At 44.1% G+C, this 22,632-nt stretch overlaps 1 protein-coding gene across 1 annotated transcript in view; it reads right to left on the bottom strand.

The window, feature by feature from the left end:
* FSTL1 (follistatin like 1) overlaps positions 1-22,632 on the bottom strand; it is a 55,069-nt gene that overhangs the window by 16,976 nt on the left and 15,461 nt on the right. The window contains exon 3 of the mRNA XM_005548047.5: positions 2,365-2,469. Coding sequence (XP_005548104.3) covers positions 2,365-2,469 — 105 coding nt within the window. The remainder of the gene's footprint in view (positions 1-2,364; positions 2,470-22,632) is intronic.

Genomic DNA, 22,632 nt, shown 5'->3' with positions numbered 1-22,632 from the left:
TACCAGGGCACAGGCAGTGACAGTTCTGGCCAACTGACCCTGTCTCAGTTGCCTATGGCCCTTAGTGCCTATCCTGGTCCAGGGTCATCTCTTCTATTCAGTGAAGAAAGAGACACCCTCTATGGTTTGAATGTTTGTGATCCCTCCAAAATTCATGCTGCTACTTAATCTACAATGCAAAACTATTAAGAGGTGAGGCCTTTAGGGGGTGATTAGGTCATGAGGACTCCTCCCTTGTGGATGAGGTTAAGAAGTGAATATATCAGTCTTCCTACAGCATTTGGCCCTTTGGTCCTTCTGCCTTCTGCCATGTAAGGATGCCACATTCAAGGTGCCATCTTGGAAGTTAGAGACCAGGCCCTCACCAGACATCAAATCTGCCTGCGCCTCAATCTTGGACTTCTCAGCCTCTAGAACTGTGAGAATTAAATTCTTTTTATTTATTATTTACCCAATCTCAGATATTTTATTATAGCCACCGAAACAAAGACAACTGCCTCATCACATCAAATTAGCAGAAAAGGCGTTCTATTAAAAATCAGAAATTTGAATTCTCTGTCACTTTGGAAAAAGTCATTTAATGTCTCAGAAGATCTGAGATCCCTTAATATTCCAACATTCAATGACATAAAACAGCCAGAGCTGAGAGCTGGGAATGTGGAGAGACTGATAGGCAGGCAGGCAAACACACACACACTCCAATTCTTCCACAGCCTAACTATAAGGATCTCTTGCTTTATATACTATTTGGGGGGCCACTTTGTTTTCCTCCTAATCTCAAGCCTTTATTGTGAAGCTAGGAGTAAGGTTGTCTGGGTCTTTGTGAAGTACTACAGAGAATCATTATGGATAGGGAAATGGAACAAAGTTCATTTGGAAACTAGCTTATGCTTTGGCTGCTGAAGGTACCAAGATCACAGGCAAACTCAGTTTCTTTGGACTTCTACGGTTTTTAAGGGGGAGAAGTAGGAAGCAAGTTTAGCTCAGATCCAATAAAGAAAGGAAGTGAAACAAGAAAGAGCAGATGGTAAAAAGAAGCACAGAGCACTGGAAGTGGATGGCAGCCCAACCTCTCCGGTTTTAGTTGAGAATACCAAAAATACAAATTTCAGTGAACCAGTATTTATTATGGAGTGCTCACTATGTGCTGGGAAATGGACAAAACCAAACGTGGTCTCTGTCTTCACAGCATCTCCTGAAACCTTAGGTTTGGTCCCAGCTCACCCACATCTAGTTGTACAATTTTTAGGATAAGGTTTCCAGATCATAAGGCCAGGCTTATGCCACCACACTGTGGCCAGGTACACTGCCAGTGAGAACCTCCCAGAGCTAACGGATCCCCAGCAGGATCTGGCTTTTAGGTTTCTGAGTTAGAAAACTTCCTTTCTGGGGCAACAAATCAGGATCCTTAACCTGGGGACTAAATTGGTTGTATTTAATTTGCAGACAGACGTGTTTCCAGGCTATGAGTTGGTTTGACAGAAAAGAGAATGTCCAGGGTATTTATGTTCATTTTGGTGGCAGAACTTGTCAGAATCTAGCCTACAGAAGAAGTATTTATCAAAGGCTCTCTCTGGTTTTTAAACATCAAAAAAAACCTGCATCTCATCTACTGTTTTTAAAAATTTGCGTATCCTCTGACCTAGCAAGCTCTGGTGTCAATCAATGCTACAGAAATAAAGGCAGTAGCATGTAAGGGTATTTGCACAAGGATGTTATTGGTTATAGTGGTAAACAACCCATAGAACCAACTGAATGTCCATTTATGGGAAAATGATATAATAAATCTAGTTCTTTTGTATTACTATTATGCCACTACAATGAGTTAAATGAGTTAAAACTACATGTGCTGATCTAGAGTGTTATCCCTGATAATGAGTAAAGAATATAAACTGTATATATCTATATCTGTATCATGATCCCATTTTTGCATAAAATAGGGGGAACCATTATGTCTACAGTACTATATAAACCCTAATGCTTATAGTAACATAGAAAAGAAAAACATGTGGAACAACATGTACCAAATTGTTAACACTGGTTACTTCAGACTAAGGGATTGAAGGGTTATGGGAGAAGATTATAATTTTACATCTGTGTAAATGTCTGTACTATTTGACTTATATAAAACAATTCTTATTTTTTAATTAAAAAAATCTTATAAAGCTAAATTAAAAAAAAAGAAAAAATATCCATGCATTAAAAATCAGGAACCTGGAATAAAAATTCCATGTTTCTCAGAGGCATGAGGTATGCTTTTATAAAGAGACTGAAATCATTGGCACTGCCTGCTAATGGGTGGCTCCGCAAGGTAGCCACACTGGCCTTGGCCACTGTCCTCTGGCTCCTGACATTAGGACTTACCTCAATGCAGAGACAGGTGGGTTCCCCTTTCTCTGTGACTGCACATTCCCGGCCAGCTCCACAAAACACATTGGCACAGATCTTGGATTTGCTCCTTAGCTCTTCCTAAAACACACAATCATAAAGGAAACCATGTGACTGAGATGAACCCACTAAGGGATAAGCCCATAATGAGATTATCTTTCAGGCTTGGGCTTTGCTCTGGAATCATGGCTCATGGTCTTAAACAGCTAGATGTTGGGTCTTAAACAGCTAGACGTTGCCTCCAACAGCGAGTGCCCTACTCCCAGACACTGCTTCAGCCCAGGTTCAGGTACTTCTGAGTCCCTAATATGTTTCTCAAAGAGCAAGAGTTCCTTTCTTGCATGCTTCCTTTCTCATAAAAATGCTTATTAAGCACCTATCTTATGCCAACACTACACTAAGGGATGGAGATACAAAGGACAGACCCTGTCCTCAGGAAGCTCCATGACTCTCAGAGGAAACTCACAAAGAAAGAGACATTTGGAAAACAACACAGGAAGTGCAAGAACAGGATCACCAGGGAGCTGGAAGGGAGGGGGAGGGGGAGGGGGAGAATTTTTCAGAGGATACTTTCTGAAGATACTAGGCCTTAACTGATTCTTAAAGGATGAGAGGAGTAAGTCAGGCAGAAATGGAAACATTGTGGAGAACTATGACTATCTGAAGGACCCAAACCTGACTGAATGGTGTTCAAGGCATTATCATCTCAAAGGGCAAAAAGAAGGATGGCTAAACCAGTGGAAACGTGGATTTGCTATATTTGCTATGGTCCCATTTAGCCTCTGCCCATGTCTGCCACTGGCTTCAAGATTAAGAGGGCTAAACTGCCTGATAGCAGAACTATTCTCAAATCATTTGCTAGTCAGGCATTTCCCTGTTCAGACATGTGCAGCAGAACTGACAAGGTAGGGAATGGTCTCGGTGTATGCACCTGAGAATGTGGGGGTATTGACAGGCACTGATCTGTTGGTGGCTCATCCCTTCCCTCCCATTCACTGGTGGCAGAAAGCCAGCCCCACCTCATTCACCACTCAACCCAGGGGTAGTGGTGGTTACATGAAGGAGAATGTGATTTCCCCAGCTTCTCATCCTGACTGGCTGGGCAGGCAAAATCATGAAAGACCTCCAGGCCCAAGGCTACTGGGCTAGCATTGGCTGTGACAAAACCAACAAAGACTGCAGGAGGCACAATGGGGTCATCGGGCTGGCTGTGGTGAGGCAGGGATGGAACCCAACAGTCCACCCTCCAGGCCATGTCTACTACATTATGCAGAGAACTCACACCCACAAGTCTTGTAACAGTACAATTCTTATAGTTGGTGAATGTTTTATATCCAAGATTAGGGCAAAAAAGGCAAAAAGAAAGTACAGGCTTTCGAGCTGAGGTGCTGTATCCAATACAGCTAGTCTGCTGCCACCCAGAGGCTGCTCTGCAAACTCCAGGTTATTATTTTCTGTCCCAAGCCTGCTTGTGGGTCATGCAGGGCTCCCATTGGTCTAGAAGCCATTCTCATGCTCACATTTCATTGGTTCACATGCTGTGGATAAACCAATTCTTTTTTGAATGTTGCTAAGGCGAATTCAAGAAAGCTAGCAGGCGGGGAAGAAAGAGGAAGTAATTCCCAGAAGTCTGCGGGGATTGGAGAGCTGTTGTTTTCCTAAACAGAGAGTGGAGATAAAAATCAAGGATATTCTCCGGGCAGGGCCATCTTGTGGAAACTGCCTGAGAATGTAAGGCAACACGAAAAAGGAAGAGGAAAAGGTTTTTGCTGACGAATTGTAAAAAACCTCAGATATGTTTACCTTCTCCTCTCCCCAAAAACGACACTCTAGCCAAGGGATACAGACAAATATGCACCCCCCCTGTGGGTGTGTCCCATGAGTTATGGACACACAAATGCATAAAAAAGCATGCTCAGACACATGCCTGCACTCAAATACACCCGCACACAGCTCCACAGGCAAACACCCACAAACCTCCACTCACTAGTCTCTGTCCTTAACTAGTAATTTTCATTCTTTAAGCCTCACATGTCGTCATCTATAAAGTAGGGGTAAATGCCAGCCCTGCCCTGTGGACATTCAGTGAGATACATTTGGAAGTACCAACTGTAAATCAAGCTGCCTATGAAACCTGTTATTCATGGGAATGCCTTATAGAGCTGTTGCAGAAAAGCCTGTGGCATGTATGGAACCTCCTTTTAACTTATATTGGTGTTTTTAGTAAGTATCAAAAATAGATTGAATTCAATCAAGTCATTTTTCAGGAATAGTTCTCAACAATCCATTTGAAGAAACATAACTTTTGAGTTATAACAACTAATATTTGAAGAGTACAATTAAGATTTACAAAATGTTTTCATACACATGATTTCATCTTACAGGGAAACCCTGCAAGAACAGGTATATTATTATTAACCCTATTCCATAGATGAGGAAATTGAAGACCAGAAAGGTCGGATAACTTGCCCAAGGTTCCAAAGCTAGAAATGAGAGGAGCTAGGATTCCAACTCATATCTTCAACCACTGATAACTAAACTCCCATTTATAAATACCCGGCATCCTACTAAGTTATTTTTATATGTGATTTAAGCTCCTCAATAACTCGCTAAGTTAGACATCACTAGCCCCATTTCACAGGTGAGAGGGCTGAGCCTTAAATAACTAGAAAGTGGCAGAGCTAGAATTCTGCCCAATCTAAGGGAAAGTAGTTTATATTTGATTTATTTTCATATCCAGATGACATAAGGAAATTATGACGGGGGTGTGAGTTGCATAATTAGCAAGTGTTGGGAGAATGTGCGTTAAGAGTGCGTCAGAGATTTAGATTTAAATTACCCACATCCCACCTCTATTCCTTACTTGCTGGTCGTGGGCCAGGTGCTCTCTTTAAACCTCAGCTTCCTCAAGTGAAAACTGGGAGTACTGATTCTTAGAGGGTCGTTGTGAGGATTAAATGGGATGTACTGCAGGCAGCACAGTGCCTGCCACACAACTGAAAGTGGCTATTACTACAATGGGCAATTTATTTTCAGACAACTTTCCCACTGAGATGCTGTCACTACCACCTTGGGCTGTCATGTCCCGTTTTTCCCTGTCCTCCCTTGCACTGCAGTGGTAATAAAGAACAGAAGGACTGACTGAATAGAAAAAACAAAAGGCCCGTTTGAAGAGCACACAGGCAAGAGGGGAGCCACTAGTTACACAATCATGCCTCTTTGCAGGTGATACGTCTGTCAATAGGTGGCAATCTCTCTCTTTGTCTTGCACAGCCCAGTGCCGCAATGCAGAAGCGCAGTGTTGGCTCCTGCAGCTCCACCCAGCTCTGTCCTTGGAGCCAGAAGTGGTGCAGGAGGTAGAAGAATAGGGTGGCTGCCCCACAAATACGGGTAGGGTGATCTACCAACGTGGGAGAGGTCTCACCGGCAGCCTCATAGCCCTCCCCAGTGATCCCCATTCACAGGCATGCTTTAATGCAGAAATGAACAATGAAGAAAATTTTCTCCAGAGAGATAGCTTTTGTGCCATTGAAAACCCTTCTCCAAGCCTCATCTTCTCTGGGAGTGGGAGTGTCAGGTGCATCCCTGAGGTGCCTACAAAGTTGCTTAGGGTGGTGGGTGGTCTTACCCATCTGCTGAGAGACTGATTCGGAGTGGGGGAAAAGAACACCTTGAGAGGGGTTGAACATTCTCATGGGTTGGAGTAATAGCTGCCTGGTGGGGAGGGCTGTGGTGAGGAATAGGGAGATGAACAGGGTGGCAGGTGATGGTGGGGAAAGGGGTGGTGCTCGATGGCTGACCCGGGGGGCTCTCCACAGCAACTATGAGCAGTGAGAACCTTGGAAGGTTTGGGATTGGGTAGGTAACATGATGGATATGGTGATTTGGAATGTTAATTTGTGTCGGGTCCTTTCTGAAATTCTGATTCAAAGTGCGGGGCAGCCTGGATGGAGAGAGGCTGCAAGCAGGAAAACCGGCCAGGTTTAAGACTGTAAATCTAGTCGGGGATGACAAGGGCCTAGGACCGAAGGCCAGTGTTAATTTTAGGACCTTCAGCTGAGTGAGGCTCTGCAGATATCTCTGTCCTCACAACCTCTGTGCAGGTCTCTGTATTTTTAGTCCCATGTAACAGATGCAGAGGCATTGGAGAGTCAGAAAAGCTCTGTGATGCATGGAGGCCACATAACTAGTGAGAGCTGAGTCAGGAACAGAACAAAGGCCAGCCGGATTCCAGAGCCTCAAGGTTCCCTCTTGGGGTACAATCAAGGCAGTGAGCTTTGGGGAGGGGGGACAGTTCCAAGGGCTGACACAGGGTGAGGTCACAAGGTACAATGCAGTTCTTGTAAATAGAACTGTTTGCTCTACCACTGTAATGATTTTAGGAATGATGTCCCAAATCAGTATGAGGATTTCGTGTATGCACAGATGACCACATTGGCACATGGATGTTCTCTAGGAGTATGAGGTTATGGGCAGGTCCAATATTACAAAAGTATTAACCTATAAGTCTAGATGTACCTGTGAGAATGTAATTGATTTGAGTGGGGGTAGAGGGTGTGTTCTGGAAGTGTGGACACTCAGACATATTGATAAAAATCAACAAAATATCTGCCTGCAATGGAGAAACATCAGATTTCTAGCTTTATCCTTCTGCATCGTCTTCCTGACTAGTCTCCATGTTGTTTTCATTTCGTGTGTTGCAAGCCAAGCTCTGGCGATTTGGTCTCATTAATTTTCACATTGCAAACTCCCTTTGGTAGAACACAGACTGGGAACATTCCCGACTTTTTACTAGGTAGAAAGTATCTGAGCAACCATTGAAATGGCAATAATGATACTTCATACTTGCACAGCAATTTTGGTTAATCTGTAATTTTTACAGATAGGCAGGCAGGGGTTACCTGTGAGGCCCTTCCAGATTTAAGATCCTATGGTGAAAATAAAACTGAGGCTCACAGCTACATGTGACTGGTCCAAGATCTCACAGTTGTAGAGCTGGGGCCTGGCCCTAGGTCTCCAGACTTTAATCCAAGCCTCTTTCCACTAAACCACTCTACCTCTTTACAAATCAAAGCTAGGAAAGGTGTTGTCTTGAATCCAAGGTCTTAAAAAATGGAATTATTTTTGCAATCAAAAAAGATCCTTTGCAAGCAAATGGAGAAAGAAGTTATTTACAAAACCACCAGTAGAGGTGATCGTGTATCTGAGTCTCTGGGCCAACCAGAATTAAGTCTGAACATAAAACACACGTTGAATGTTTAAAAAGAAGTCTTCTGAAGTAAAACAATTTCTGGAAGAACAGTGTGCTTTGGCAGGGGAGGAAGCTTATAAGCAAAGCCATAAAACTGTCAGCTTAATATACCATCATTTCACTAACATGAAGTGGGTCGACTCTGTCCCCTCCATACTTTTCCTCTTTCCAACTCTTTTAAAAAAGAACAGCTCTACTTATGCCAAGGTGGAATTTTGGCTCCACTTGCCACTATTCTGTGACAGAGTGGCTTTGTTGACGTGAGAAAAGCTCTCTTTGCTTTGCCAGAATTAGTCATGGAAACTTCACAGGAACACCAGGGCCCCTCAGATATACACAGAGTACCATGGAGCTGGGGACAAAGGAATTCGCAGAACTGGGAAGAGCAGGGGGAGGTCTGCAGTGGGGCGTATGGGGTGAGATGCTGGTTGCTCCCAGGCAGCTCTTCTGGAACCCAGTAGCACAGGCCTGAGAAAAGCAGAGGGAAAGAGCGAAATTGCTTCAGGACCTTGAAATCTTGCTGGAGTATCTCATGACCTTGCTCAAGTCTCTCTGATTATTTTTTCTGGAAAGTAATGTGTTGGTACATCCTGCATATGCTATGGACAGACAAGAGGGACTGGTGATTTCTAGCAGTGGTTCTGATGTGTGTGGGAGGGGGCACTGCATGTGTGCAGTCCCTGCTATAAGTGTCCCTTCCTTATATGTGTTCACAATCAGTCCCCCATCTCAAGGTTAACGCACCAGGGCCAGACCCAGGTTTTGTGGGGCCTGAAGCTTAAATGGTTTTGGGAGGGCTCTACATGAAAAAGAATATGCAATTATAAATGCAAATTGGGTACATGGCCTGGCAAGGCCCTTGCAAATAAAAGGTCTGAAATCAAAGCTTAATTAGCTTCATGGTAATCCAAGTCTCCATTTGCCCTATTATTTTCTTCATAAACAAGATCTTTCCAATAATGGCTTTTGGGTCCTTAGTCTATTAGAGACAGTCCTAGTCAATATTTGATGCACATATGGCTTATCTCAAGTAGACTGTAAGAGCCTTGCACACTTCAGCTTCCCACGGACCCACCAGTGTCCTGCCTGAGAAAATGCTCAACAAATGGTTTGTATATTAAATGTCATTTGGGGGTACAAAGTTTCAGTTACGCAAGATGAGTAATTTTTGGAGATGTAATGTACAGCATGGCAATGGTAGTTAATAATACTGTTTGTATACTTTTAATTTGATAAGAGGATAGATCATAAATTAAATCTTCTCAACATGCACACACACAAAATGGTAACTATGTAGAGGTAGTGAATATGTTAATTAGATTATGGTGAACATTTCACCATATATACGAATATTAAAACATTAAAACATTTGTACACCTTAAATATATGCAATTTTTATATGTCAGTGATATCTCAATAAAGCTGCTTAAAAATAAAGAAAAATTATTTTAAAATGTCATTTGCAGTCTCTTCAGGTTAGTGCAGCAGCCAACAGTGGCACTTAGGATATTTTTGGGTCAGTACGGCTGGACTCCATGACATCCAAATAAGAGATGTATTGCCCAATGAAGATTAGCTTTAAGATTTTAAAAAATCTACTATGAAGCTGTCAGTCAAGAACTTTTTTTTTTTTTTTTTTGAGATGGAGTCTGGCTCTGTCGCCCAGGCTAGAGTGCAGTGGCGCAATCTCGGCTCACTGTAAGCTCCACCTCCCGGGTTCACACCATTCTCCTGCCTCAGCCTCCCCGAGTAGCTGGGACTATAGGCACCCGCCACCACGCCCTGCCAATTTTTGTATTTTTAGTAGAGATGGGGTTTCACTGTGTTAGCCAAGATGGTCTCGATCTCCTGACCTCGTGATCCACCCGCCTCGGCCTCCCAAAGTGCTGGGATTACAGGCATGAACCACTGCGCCCGGCCTTTTTTTTTTTTTTTGAGATGGAGTCTCACTCTGGTGCCAAGGCTGGAGTGCAGTGGTGCGATCTCAGCTCACCGCAACCTCCGCCTCCCGGGTTCAAGCGATTCTCCTGCCTCAGCCTCCCGAGTAGCTGGAATTACAGGCGCACACCCCCATGCCTGGCCAATTTTTGTATGTTTAGTAGAGATGGGGTTTCACCATGTTGGCCAGGCTGGTCTCGAACTCCTGATTGCAAGTGATCCACCTGCCTCGGCCTTCCAAAGTGCTGGGATTACAAGCCTGAGTCACTGTGCCCCGTCAATCAAGAATTATTTAATTACCCTTTGATTAATTTCTATGATTAGCCTCTATCACAGCTTATGGGATATAACACGTTCCTTTTACTACTCATTGCATATTGTGTGCCTGGAAATTACTACATTCAGATTTCAAATGGGACAGTGCTGTTTACCTCAACCATTTTCTTTATTATTTTACAGATTCTGTCACATTCTCTAAGTATTTGTGTTTTCAGACTGAAGAATCTAGGTTGGCTCAGGCCACCTTCACAAGGAAGCCTCTCCCCTTCGCTGCTGCTCACATGTCATCTCTGGAATGCCTCCTGCTGCCTATCCTTAGGGCTTTCTTGAAGTGGCCCAGACATAACATAGCACACTAGATGCTTGGTTTCTAAAGAATGATCAGTTCCTGTGTTCTGCAATGGTCTTTTCTAGTCATAGCAGAAGTACAGCAGTATAGTAAGCACTTACAGAGTTAGAAACATGTTAGGCCTGTTTATATAGGACTGAAAATCATCTCACAAAGATCTATGAGGCTCGGGGATTCATCCCTGTTTGCACTGAGGAGACTGTGACTTCACGAGCTGGGCCATGACTGCGGAAAGAGTCAGACCCAGGGGGCTCCAACTCTGGTACCTGAGAGAGGTGCTTCTGTTCTCACGTCCACAGTGACGAGTTGGAGAGTCTCCCCTGTGACATACCATACCGCCTTCTCAACACAGGAACACTCAGTGACTCCACCGCTACTGACGGGGTCTTTCGGGCTCCCCATTACGAAAGCAACACTCCTCAGAGTGATTCCTGGGAGTTCCCAAGATATCTCGTCACTCTTCCTAAGGAGTGTTTTTGTAAGGCTGCCACTGGTTTCACAATTTCACCCTTCAGTTTCTTAGGAAAGCCCAAGTGGAAGTTTCTAATACAGACCATTTATCTGTCCTGAATTTGCTTGTTAGGTTTGAGTATGGTTCTTATTTTCTCCTCTCCAATTGTCTACATAAGACTTGTCCACTTTGACGGCCAATATAGAGAGTATAAATCCTCCAGTCTTCTTCAGTAACAGCCAAGGAAAATGACTTAAACCCATCAAAATGCGTATTTGATGAATGCCTGTAACGGCAAAACATAAAAGAGAATGGTCTGTGATAAGCATGGCGCAAGCTCTGTGGCATAAACCCAAAAGGGAGGCCCGGGTGCAGTGGCTCATGCCTGTCATTCCGGCACTTTGGGAGGATTACTTGAGCTCAGGAGTTCCAGACGAGCTTGGGCAACATGGCAAAACCCTGTCACTACAAAAAATAAGATTAGTTGGGTGTGGTGGCATGTGCGTATAGTCCCAGCTACTCAGGAGGCTGAGATGGGAAGATTGCTTCAGTCCACGAGTTTGAGGCTGCAGTGAGCTAGGATCATGTCACTCCACTCCAGCCTGGGTGACAGAGTGAGACCCTGTCTCTAAAAATAACAACAACAAAAAAACCCAAAAAGGAGCAGAGGATGTGGCTGCCCCTACCACAGGAGTGTCTAACCTAGTTGGGCTGATGAAACAAGAATACAGGCCAATGCAGTCTGAAGTAATGGGGCCAACTCCAGGAGATGGGACTTCATAGAAGAAATGGGACTTGAGCCGAGCTCTTTAAGAAAGGTAGGATCTGGATGGAAAATCTATAGGTTTTTGAGCAGGAGAGTGTTAAGAAGAACACTTGAACAGTGGCACATGGCAAGAAATGGGTAAGGCGGAATTGGGGGCAGAAGGAAATCAGTTGGAAAAGGCCTGGGTGATGAGAGTTGCATCTACACTAGTGATGGATGGCATGGTTACAGAAGGAAGGGATCCAAGAGAAATCTCTACAGAATAACGAGGTCTGGCAACATGCTGAATAGAGAGAGGAAGGAGACAGTCTGGGGGCTGCCAGACCTTTGGCTTCAAGGGCCGGGAGGGTTGGCGGTGTGTCTGTGTCAGAGATAAAGCCTGGGAAGAGTGTCCCTTGAGGGTGGGGTGGCCAATGATGAGTCAATTATGGACATGTGTCTCAAGGGACAGTGAAACATCCCACTGACAGCTGCCAATATTGGCTAAAAATGCATATCTGGGCGCCATCTGTGTAAAGGTGAGAAATGGAGGCAGAGGAACAAATGAGCTCAGGAGGAAGGGGTGGTCATGGAAGGCTGAGGGCGGCTAGGGCGTGGAAGGAAAAGGGGGAACACAGAGAGCAGGAAGAACAGCCCACAAGGGGTCTCTGTGTAAATCAGAAAAGGCACCTTCCTCTCCAGGGAGATGCAGCACACCACCAGGGTATGGGGCTTGGCTAGCAGAGTGCAGCTTGGATTTCAGCCCGTCACCTCCTCATGCAATCAACAGCCTGTACAACGGTATGACAACTCTGACAGCAGAGCAGCCAAGAGAGTAGAGTAGGAGCATTCAGAGAACTGGGAGGAAAACCAGGAAGCCTAGAGAGCTCCCAGAAGTGGATGATGAACGCCATGTACGAGAAATCATTTGGCAAATGTTGAGATAAAACAGTCAAAAAAAAAAAAAAAAGCTTTTAAACTTCTGCTGAAACCTGAACTAGTAACCCAGAGTGTAGGCCTGGCAGAGGCAGTGATGTCCTGTGTAAGAAGAATTAATGCAGGAGGACTGAAATGGGCCCTGGACATATCTCTGCCTCTAACATATGGTGTGACATGGGGCAAGGTGCTTGACCTCTCTGGGTCTCAGTTTCCTCAGCTATAAAATGCAGAGGTTATAGGTGATGCCTAAGTCCCTTAAATTGTAAGAATTCTATTAATTAGAAAGCTCAGGAATTTACCACTTCAGATGTCCCTGAATATCAAACTTCACCCACCCAAGGAAGCTAACCTATATGGCCAAACTAAAGAAAGTGGTTATGTATACAGTCACATGAGGGTGTTTCAGGGTTTTTGCTGGGTTCTGAAGGGGGGATTAAAGTTGGCTCTCATAGTCAAAGGATTCTCATAAGCAATGCCTTTTCATTCCCTCCCAGATCATGGCAGAGGGAATCAGGGAAGCAGTAATGGGACCCCAATTGAGTGTTCTGATTTTGTTTCTAGTGAACTGGCTGGAACCCTCTATGCCCCTAGAATGCTACTAATAAAGTTTTTATTCTACTTGCATTTGCCTTGCAAGGAGAAAAGGGAAGAAAAGAAAGGAGAGAAAGGCTAAAGGAAATTCACATGAGATTCACAATTCTTCATTCCTGCCAAGAACCTGTCACTGAAGTATGTCTGGGGCTGCCAGGGCTCACATTTACTCAGCATTCATGCTCTAAGTATTTCCACATGTAGTTCAAGGAAAATGGTTGATCAAAAGTTTAAAAAAGAAAATTCCACACACCTAAATCCCAGTACCTTCAACTGAAAGAAGGGAGAAAGCTCTAGGACAGCTGTGGGAAAATTCTCAAGACAGGCAGTTTTAGAAACATCCCCTGCAGAGCCTGCCACATCTGGGCCAACATCCCTGCACATTCCCATCCCTCCATCCCATGCAAGCCCACCCTCCACCCACCCCAGCTTCCCAAGCCCTGAACCTATTAGGATTTGCATTCTTTGGAGTTCTAAGTGGAATGCAGGATTTACTTCCCTGATACAGTGGAAGGCAGATGAGATGGATATCGCCTAAGAGGTATCTAGTTCTCCTCTCCACCCGTTTTGCCTTGGGTGCCACTGAATTTAAGTAGTCCCTGGGTGGTTCCTGATACCACATACCTGCTGGGAATGGAATCCACTGTGGCAGAGAACTTGTGTGCTTCCCTGAGCTGGAACAGTCCCCCCATCACTTCTGTGGCTGCTTTCCATTACCCTAATTTGCACATGATTCCCCCTAAACCTGCAAGCTGAGCCACTATTCTCCAAGGTGGTCCACATTGCCCTGGCACTGAGTTGCATGCCCGACACTATCACCTACTGCCTTCTACCTGGGCACTGTTAACAAAGTCTTTGGCACATGGCACAGGGTGTTTTTCCTTTCTCCTGGGTGACTTCATTGTTCACATAGCCTCGAGATCCTTGGGCTCCTCACTTCAAGCAACTCTCCACTTCTTAGGGACCCTGGCTACTGAGAGCTTTGGGAAGTGTCTGTGAGCAGAGCAGGTAGCCACAGCAGATTTAAGCTGTAAGTGGACTAAAATTAAAAAAAGGGTCTAGGGCTCCCAAGGTTCTATGTTTTCAAATAAGAACTCATTAGCCTTTGAAAATGTCAGCATGATGAGGAATTGTTAGATGCTTCTTTAACCTTCAGATGGGCAGAGAATGTCCCATAAGACCACCTAAAAAAATCATGTCACCATCTGGGAAGTCTGATTTGTTATCTGGCTTGCCCAAATTCTCCCTATCCTTCAAGGCTTGGCTCAAGTTGCACCACTCCATTCTCAGTGAGCTTTTACTTTCTACTGGTATGAATTCCCCCTTCCTTCTCTGAACTTTGATTCCTTTGTATGAACTCATTTTGATCATTTATTTTTTAAGAAATAGAATTGATTGTGTGGATTTTGTCTTTCTGGCTGACCTATAAGCTCCTAGAGGACAAAGATTCTGTTTGTCCATCCTTTTGTAGGACCTAGCATATACCTTGTGCCACTCCATTAACTTTTGCTGAAAGCAAAACAGGATGGATTGAACCACACTGCCCTGGGGACTTGGGATAGGGACAGAGAGGAACAACATTTGTGCCAAATCTTTTCCTGGGGCTGCTGCCTCCCAGAACTGGTCTTTTTTGAGGAAATACCCTAAAGACCCACCCTCCACCACCAGGTCATACATATTCAGCCTGGATAATTAGAGATTGTCTTAGGCCCACAGAAAGACACTGAAGAGTGTGTGCACACGTGTGTGCATGCATATGTGTGTTAATGAGGTAGACAGAAGAGCAACGGAGGTCTAAAATGGCTTTCAGTCATTTCCTTTGTCCACAGTTAATATATAACCTAACTGAGACATGCTGAGAGAAGTAAGAATTTGGTGAAGAGGAACATAAGGTAATGTGGGAATGTGGGGTACGTCAGAGCAAAGCAAAATTGGGTAAACTTCCGAGTATAGGGCAGGGGCAGCCAAAGAGCTGCCTGATACCTTGGGGGCCTATACTAGGGGGAAGTAGAGATGAAGAGAAGCAAGTGAGAAGAAGGCAGGAGAAACTGCAGAAATGGGATTATCTGAGGCCACTGCTTTTTGCTTGAACCCTTCTGAGGAACCCCACCCTTACACTGTCCTCTGAGGTAGAGGGAGGCAGGCTGGTCAACATTCCTAGACCAGGAAAAATGCTTCTTGCCTTGCTCTACCCCTCCTCCACTCCCAAAATATTCTGGGGATCTCTAACTGTTCCCTTCTGGTTCATCCACTAGGCTGACCTTGCAGTGGGGTGGAATACACTGAAACACGAGTTGCCAGGGGACAGCAAGGCCTTAACTATGCCCACGTGATTTATCTCCCCTTGGATTGGGCACATTAATAGGAACTGTGATGCCCAACCAAGAGGTGAGATCACCTGATACAATGGTGGAGGCTGGGGGGATAGTAGGGATGTCAGGGTTGACAGAAACAAAATGGAGCTGGGAGATCCAGCGTAGCAGAGTAGCACCAGTCTCCACTTTAAAAACAAGGACAGGCCGGGCACAGTGGCTCACACCTGTAATCCCAGCCCTCTGGGAGGCCTAGGCAGATGGATCACTTGAGGACAGGAGTTTGAGACCAGCCTGGCCAACATGGTGAAACCCCCTCTCCATTAAAAAGACAAAAATAAGCTGGGTGTGGTGACTTGCACCTGTAATTCCAGATACTCTAGAGGCTAAGGCACGAGAACTGCTTGAACCTGGAAGGCGGAGGTTGCAATGAGCCTAGATCGCACCACTGTACTCCAGCCTGGGTAACGAAGTAAGACTCTGTCTCAGACAAAAAACAAAACAACAAAATCAACAGGGACAAAGTCCTGGGAATCTCTGGGGGTAGTGTGGCTGCAAAGCAGTTAAGGCTCCAGCACCCTGGCAATTATTCTCTAGCCTAAGGATGCAGACAGGGTTAAAACCCGCAAGAAACTCCAAGCTAAATGAAGTCTCCATATGTGTGGCACAGCAGGGTTCTAGGAGAAGCAGACAGATGTAATTAGAAGTTCTCAGACATTGTGTTGCCACAGCTACTGCTGGCCAGGAGGAAAGTGGGGGAAACCTGGAGTCCGAGGAATACAGTCTTCCAAGGAAATGCCAGTGGTGTTCATCATGCTTGGGCTTCAGCTTGCCCATGCCCAGGCTCTAGAAGGCCCTCTCCCTCAAATTCCTTCTCATCCCCATCCCCACCCCGGAGCAATTCCAAATGCAAATCAAGGGCTCCCTTCAGAGGGCACCCAAAGGAAGGAATGAGGAACTCTCAGAGGAGAGTTTGTGCAGAAGAGGCTGTTCTTCCGAGTAATCTCTGGTCCCTGGGGCTTTCTGGAGCTGAGTGAGGATCAGTCAGGGAGGCTGCAAGTTTAATTTATGCATCACTCTGGAGCAACCATGAGTGTGGCCTTCAGCCATATATTTTATCATCCAAAAGGGGACATTTGAGAATTAAAGGAAACCTTTTAAACAGACACACTTGGACAACAGGCCTAAACTGTGACACATGGTCGCCTGAATTACTAGGCTGCCTATGGGATGGGAAAATTTGTGGTTTTTATTTTAGAGAGTGAGGATGCTAACCTGGTATCTATGGACCCCCAGAAACCCAGCCATAAATTTTGGGACTGGATTTTCAAGGGGGCATAAATTTTTCCATACTCAAAAGACCCAAACCCAATAACCTACGAAAGACAAACCCTAATTTACTGCTCTGGGCATGAACTGCCTTTTGTAGCCTTAATCTCCCTTGATTCAACAGCCACAAGAAGATTTTTGGGGGGTTCTGCTGCTGGGAAGCTGGGGAGCCTCAGCAGATGGGACTATCTTTGCTTCTAAGTCTTGATCATTACAAATCCTTCCAACTACTCCTCTTAACTCCTCTTTAACATCTGAACTGAAAACAGTGGCACAGGGATCCTGCAGTCATGAAATCAGGGAAAGGTCAGGCTCTCCCAGGGCACCAGCAGAAATGACTATGTTTTAGGCATAAGATAGCCAGCCTAGATATTATGAGCATGTGGTTCAGCCACAGACTCAGTTACAAAATTGTAGGATGTTGAAAGGGTAAGGCCCACCCAGAGTGTGTCTCCTAGAATTTTCTCAAAGACTCTGAGAATCACAGACATTTGGTAGGAGTTCCTGACAGTTATTTAATGACTGAGGCTGGTGGTGGCCCTCTTCTCAACCCTGGTTTAAGGCTGGGAGTCCCTGGGCCAACATGCCTAATTTATTGCACCTATTACTCAGGTCCTGAAAAGTAGAGCACAAGTTTCTGAGCTGAGTTTGGAATTTCTCCAAGATTTCTAGGGTGGTCAGGAGGGGCTCCTTAAAACCTGTAAGCATCAATTTTAACACCATTGTTCTCTGCTAGGCATGGGTGTCAGGAAGTTCTGGCACCCTCTACAGGTCCCCTGGATTTTAATAGTTTAGAGGAACGTTAATGTTTGTGGAACAAATTAAGAACCACATAAAATCAGTTCCTTTGAAAAGAAAAGCAGCAATCCAAACACAAATTAATCTGCATTTCCTTATCATTATCCAACACGGAAACAGAAGAAACCAATAAGTAATACACAGGACAATCAAACAAAAAAATACCAAACATCATGCCAAGTGCTGGGGGCTCAAGGAAGAGTAAAGCACAGGCTGTGTCTCTAAGGAGCTTGTAGCTTAGGTGAGGAGCTGGAGGAATGAATATATGCAATTTTAAATAACAGAACAACACAATCTAATAAGAGATAAGTCAATGTGTGGTTAAATGCAATGCATGGTTAAGTGACAACTGTCTAGAGCAGTGCTATCCAACAGAAATAGAATAGCCATCTCATATAGAATTTAAAATTTTCTAGTAGGTACTTTTTTTTTGAGACCAATCTATTGCCCATGCTGGAGTGCAGTGGCATGATCTCAGCTCACTGCAAACTCCACCTCCTGGGTTCAAGCAATTCTCCTTCCTCAGTCTGCCGAGTACCTGGGATTACAGGCACCTGCAACCATGCCCAGATAATTTTTGTGTTTTTAGTAGAGACAGGATTTCACCATGTTGGCCAGACTGGTCTTGAACTCCTGACCACAAGTGATCCGCCACCTCAGTCTCCCAAAGTGCTGGGATTATAGTTGTGAGCCACTGTGCCTGGCCTCTAGTAGGTACATTTTAAAAACTCAAAAGAAATAAAGTGAAATTAAGTGTAATCACTTATTTTAAGAAAATATATCCAAAATATTACCATCTCAACATGTAATCAATAATATGGAGATATGGTACACTCTTTTTTCACACTAAGTCTTTGGAATCTGGTACGTCTTTTACACTTACAGGACATCTAAATTGGACTAGCCACATTTCAAGTGCTCAATAGCCACTGTAGCTGGCAGCTATCGGCATCGAATAGCATGGTTCTAAACAGTTATGGCTGGATGCAGTGGCTCACACCTGTTATCCCAGCACTTTGGGAGGCCAAGGCGAGACAATTCCTTGAAGCCAGGAATTTGAGACCAGCCTGGGCAATATAGCAAGACCCTGTCTCTTAAAAAAAAAGAAAAAAGGAAATAAAAATAGTTCTGAGTTTCTGACCTCACTGCGTCAGAGGAGGAGGGTCTGAGTAGAAAGAGTAAGACCTTCTTTAACTTGGAATACTTTTGAAGTGATTATCTGAACATACAGGCAAGGCAGCATGTCAGGCTGCATCTGGGACCAGGATACTGAGTAATGAGGACCTAGTCCTTCGAGAACGGGCAGGCGTCATGGGCACTCAGGCTGAATTCTGGCTCTGTTTTCAATGCCTGTGGACAAGTCATTTCACCCTTCTGGTCTCCTCTATAAGAAAGGTAAAATGTTTGGTACTTTCTCTCTGTAAGACTTTCTATGGCTTAGCTCAGAAACAATGACAAAAGGGCTAATTAAGTTGTACATATTTGGAGCCTTCTTTTAGCTACATATGCTTTTTTGGGGGCATACAAATCGATGGACAAATTTGGCAATGAGATAGATATTATCTTTTCAAAACCTTTTTAAAAATTTTTCTTGGCTTGACTGCTACACTCTTTTGCTGCCAGCTTTCAATATTACACACACACACACACACATAGTTTCAGTGCCTTGAGATTAAAGTCAATGAAAACATGCACATTCTATTCTTCTTGAGACATTCCTGCCTTGCATTCTTTCCTTGAAGCAGTTGGGATGTCACAGCTGGGGGGAAGGAGCTGTAAAACCTACTTATCCTGGCCAATCAGGCCTTGGCTGACAGGAGGCCCACCAATGAGGGGCTGCCAGGTATTCTGTTCCACTGCAACAAATTCCCCCCTATTTTTTCAGAAATTAAAACCCTCTGGGACCCTCAAGCTGTACACAATGCACAAAGACCTCCTTTTTTGTTCATTCTGTCTTTCCCCAAGGACTGCATTAGAAACTCTACACAAAAACGTACTAGCTTAGTTGCTATGGATAGATTATCATTTGTGGTAAAAACACTTCCAAGTATCATGTAACAATATTGTTCTCACAGCTCTGGTATCCTTCATTTTAACTGTGTAAACACTGGAGAAATGCCACATATTTAAATGTTTGGGGTTACCCTGAGGAACCCCCAGCTCCACTGAAAAATGAAGCAGTATGCTAAGTCCGGGAACTCTGACTTAAGGAGTTAAGGCCACAGGTAAGTGGGAGGTGGGTGGTTCCCCGGGGCTTCACCCAATGCTGACCACTGTGTTAGTGGTAGAACTTTCCCCAGAATGAGACTTCACCTCTGAGATCTTAATGTGTAAATCCAGTGGCACTGAATGCCTTTTTCGTTGTTTTATCCATACTGGAAATATCACAGTTGCTATTCAAATGAAACCAGAGAGAGTAAGAGCAAGAAGGATCCAAAAAAAGTAAAGGTTTCAGCAAAAGTGAGGTCAAAAGACAAGGGTGACTAGTGACTTTGGGCAAAGATTTACCAACAATATAATTTAATGCTTTATTTTATATTCCTTGGGACATTAGCTTCCTCTGGGAATGGTGCCAAGTTATATTAAAATTGCTGATCATGGAAGGAAAGAATAAAAATATTTACTATTCAGCTAGCCTCTGCTTAAATTCCAGCTTCACCTGGGGCTGAGAGAATTAGAATCCAGGTGTCTGATTAAGCAAGCCCAGCACTACTGTCATGTCCAAGATTAAGCGAACTGTTGACAGGCAAGTGCTGTCAACCATCTTCCCAGATGCACAATATTCTTGCAGAATACGGCACAGAGATGACTATCATTAAGATACAAAGATTGTAGGCACCTCTTCATATTACATATGAGACATTTGGCCTTATTAATCCATTTAGCTAGTGGATTAATTCAACAAATATTTACTAAGCATCTACTATACACGAAGCACAGCTGGTTCTAGGTATCAGAGACCCATTGGAGAATGAGAGAGACAAAGCCTCTGTTCTAAAGGAGTACACGCTCTAGAGGGAGGAAGGCGAATAAACAAAAATAACAAGTTCATTTCAGCCTGTGATCAGTATATAGAGGAAAATAGAGTATGTATGACTGGGAGAGAGGGCACAACTTAGATTGAGTGGTCAGGGAATGCTTTCCTGAGCTGGGACCAGAAGGATGAGAGCAATTCAGACAGAGAAGAAAAGTGCAAAGGTTCTGAAGCAGGGTGGAATTTGTTACATTCCTGGAACAGAGAAAAGGCCAGTGTAGCCACATCACTGGGTCCAAACGGCAAAGCAGCAAGAAGTAAGCTGGGAAAAGCTGGCAAGGGGTAGAGCTTGTAGGGTCTTAAAGGTACTGATAATAAGTCTGTATTTTATCTTAATGCAATGGATACCACTGGGGGGTTTTGCTCAGGGAGTGACATGATCAGATATGTGTTTTATAAAGATTACTCAGGCTGTCCTGTACAGAAAGAGCAAGGTTGCAGGAGAGAGAAAGGGGAGAGCAGCTAGGTGCTATTGCAATAGTTCAGGCACAATAATGATGGCAGCTTGGCTAGGGTGGGGACAGAGGACAGTCAATGGAGAGGTGATACATTCTGACAGTTCAGAAGATGGGACTTTCTGACAGACTGGGTATGAACAGGGGAAGTGAAAAATCAAAGAGAAAATTCCTGGGTACATAAGTTGATATCCAAAAGCCCAGCCAGTTCTAGGTAGATGTGCACATGGCCATGCTGATGGTCCATTTTAGAGTCACCACCAAGAGGATCTTCTCTGAGACAGGCTCTGGGTCCAGACAAGTCCCATGTCTTCCTGAGGAAACTTAGTTTATGAAGTGAGTTCAGCAAGGCCACTAAGACCTGGGGTCACATATAAATAGATCCTGTTCATGGGAAGTCTGTCCATGGAACACTAGCCTTGAAATATTTATGGCTTTTTTTGAAATGGTGCTCTGTGGTAAAATGTTTGGGAAACATTACTTATTATACTTCCTTCCTAGAGTCATAAATGCACACGAACTTTGTAAAACTCTGGAATGTCCTCTAACTAAAAAACCATTTAACCTAGCACATATATGGACTTCACTCACTACATACTTTGGGTCTAGACTCTTCATGTCTCTCCCTATGGTGTTACTGTTCCTTGGAATTCAAGCCATAACAAGGAGAACAATAGCAACTACTATTTATTGAGTACTTTCCTTGTGGGAGGCACCTTTGTAGACGTCATCTCCCTTGCCACATACTATGTAGAGGTCCTATTTTAATTTACAGCTTTAATTATCATTTGTAAGTTTTGCTTACAGACCACACATTTAAAATACAAAAATTAGCCAGGTGTGGTTACAGGCACCTGTAATCCCAGCTACTTGGGAGGCTGAGGCACGAGAATTGCTTGAATCCAGGAGGCGGAGGTTGCAGTGAGCCAAGATCCTGCCACTGCACTCCAGTCTGAGCGACAGAGCAAGACTCTGTCTCAAAACAAAAACAAACAAACAAAAAACAGTGATACATCTTTTCTGATCATATATATCTGCAGTGTTCACTCACAGTATTTTCTTATGAAGCACTTAAAGAACAGAAATTCTTCACTCAGTCGCCTCATCTGCATTTGCTTAACCCACTAAAATTAACGGAGTTTCCCACGTGCATCACTACCTCCTTTCTCCCAGTCTTCCTCATCCCTATTTTCCTTCTTCCTATTTGTTCCACCAACTTCTAGGACAAGAACCATTTGGGGACAGTTCATCACATGCTTTGAACACTCTTAGGCTTAGAATTGCTAACTTTTGTCTCTCTCTCAGAGACTGTCATGACTTTCTGAATATGGCTACTGTCACATCTGAGCCCACAGACTGCCAGTCTAGAGCCTCAGCTATCTAAGCGCCAAATACATGCACACACTTCAGCCTAGGCAGAGAACATACTTTTTCCTGGAGTTAAACAACAAATCACTGGAGAATGAGGAAGTCTTTACATTCCAGGCCACTGTTAACATGAGTAATTACGGTCACTACACGACAATGCTATTTAGACTGGGCAAAATAATGATAGTATTACCTGGAAAATAACCCAATCAACCAACGGAAACACAGCCACTGGGGAGGAACCCAACTTGCTCTCTAATCCACACAGCAATTCCATGGAGCAACTTAAAGCAGGAAATGAAGAGACTTCTATTTGATCAAATGTGTATGGGGAATTTGGAGGAAAAACGCAATTACCTAAGCTGTAAAATGACCAATATAGTGGGGTTAGTCATCCTCAAGCGC

This window comes from Macaca fascicularis, chromosome 2 (assembly GCF_037993035.2).
Source record: "Macaca fascicularis isolate 582-1 chromosome 2, T2T-MFA8v1.1".
Lineage (NCBI taxonomy): Eukaryota > Metazoa > Chordata > Mammalia > Primates > Cercopithecidae > Macaca > Macaca fascicularis.
The sequence above is the reverse complement of the archived record's forward strand: the minus strand, read 5'-3'. Positions and strand labels throughout refer to the sequence as shown.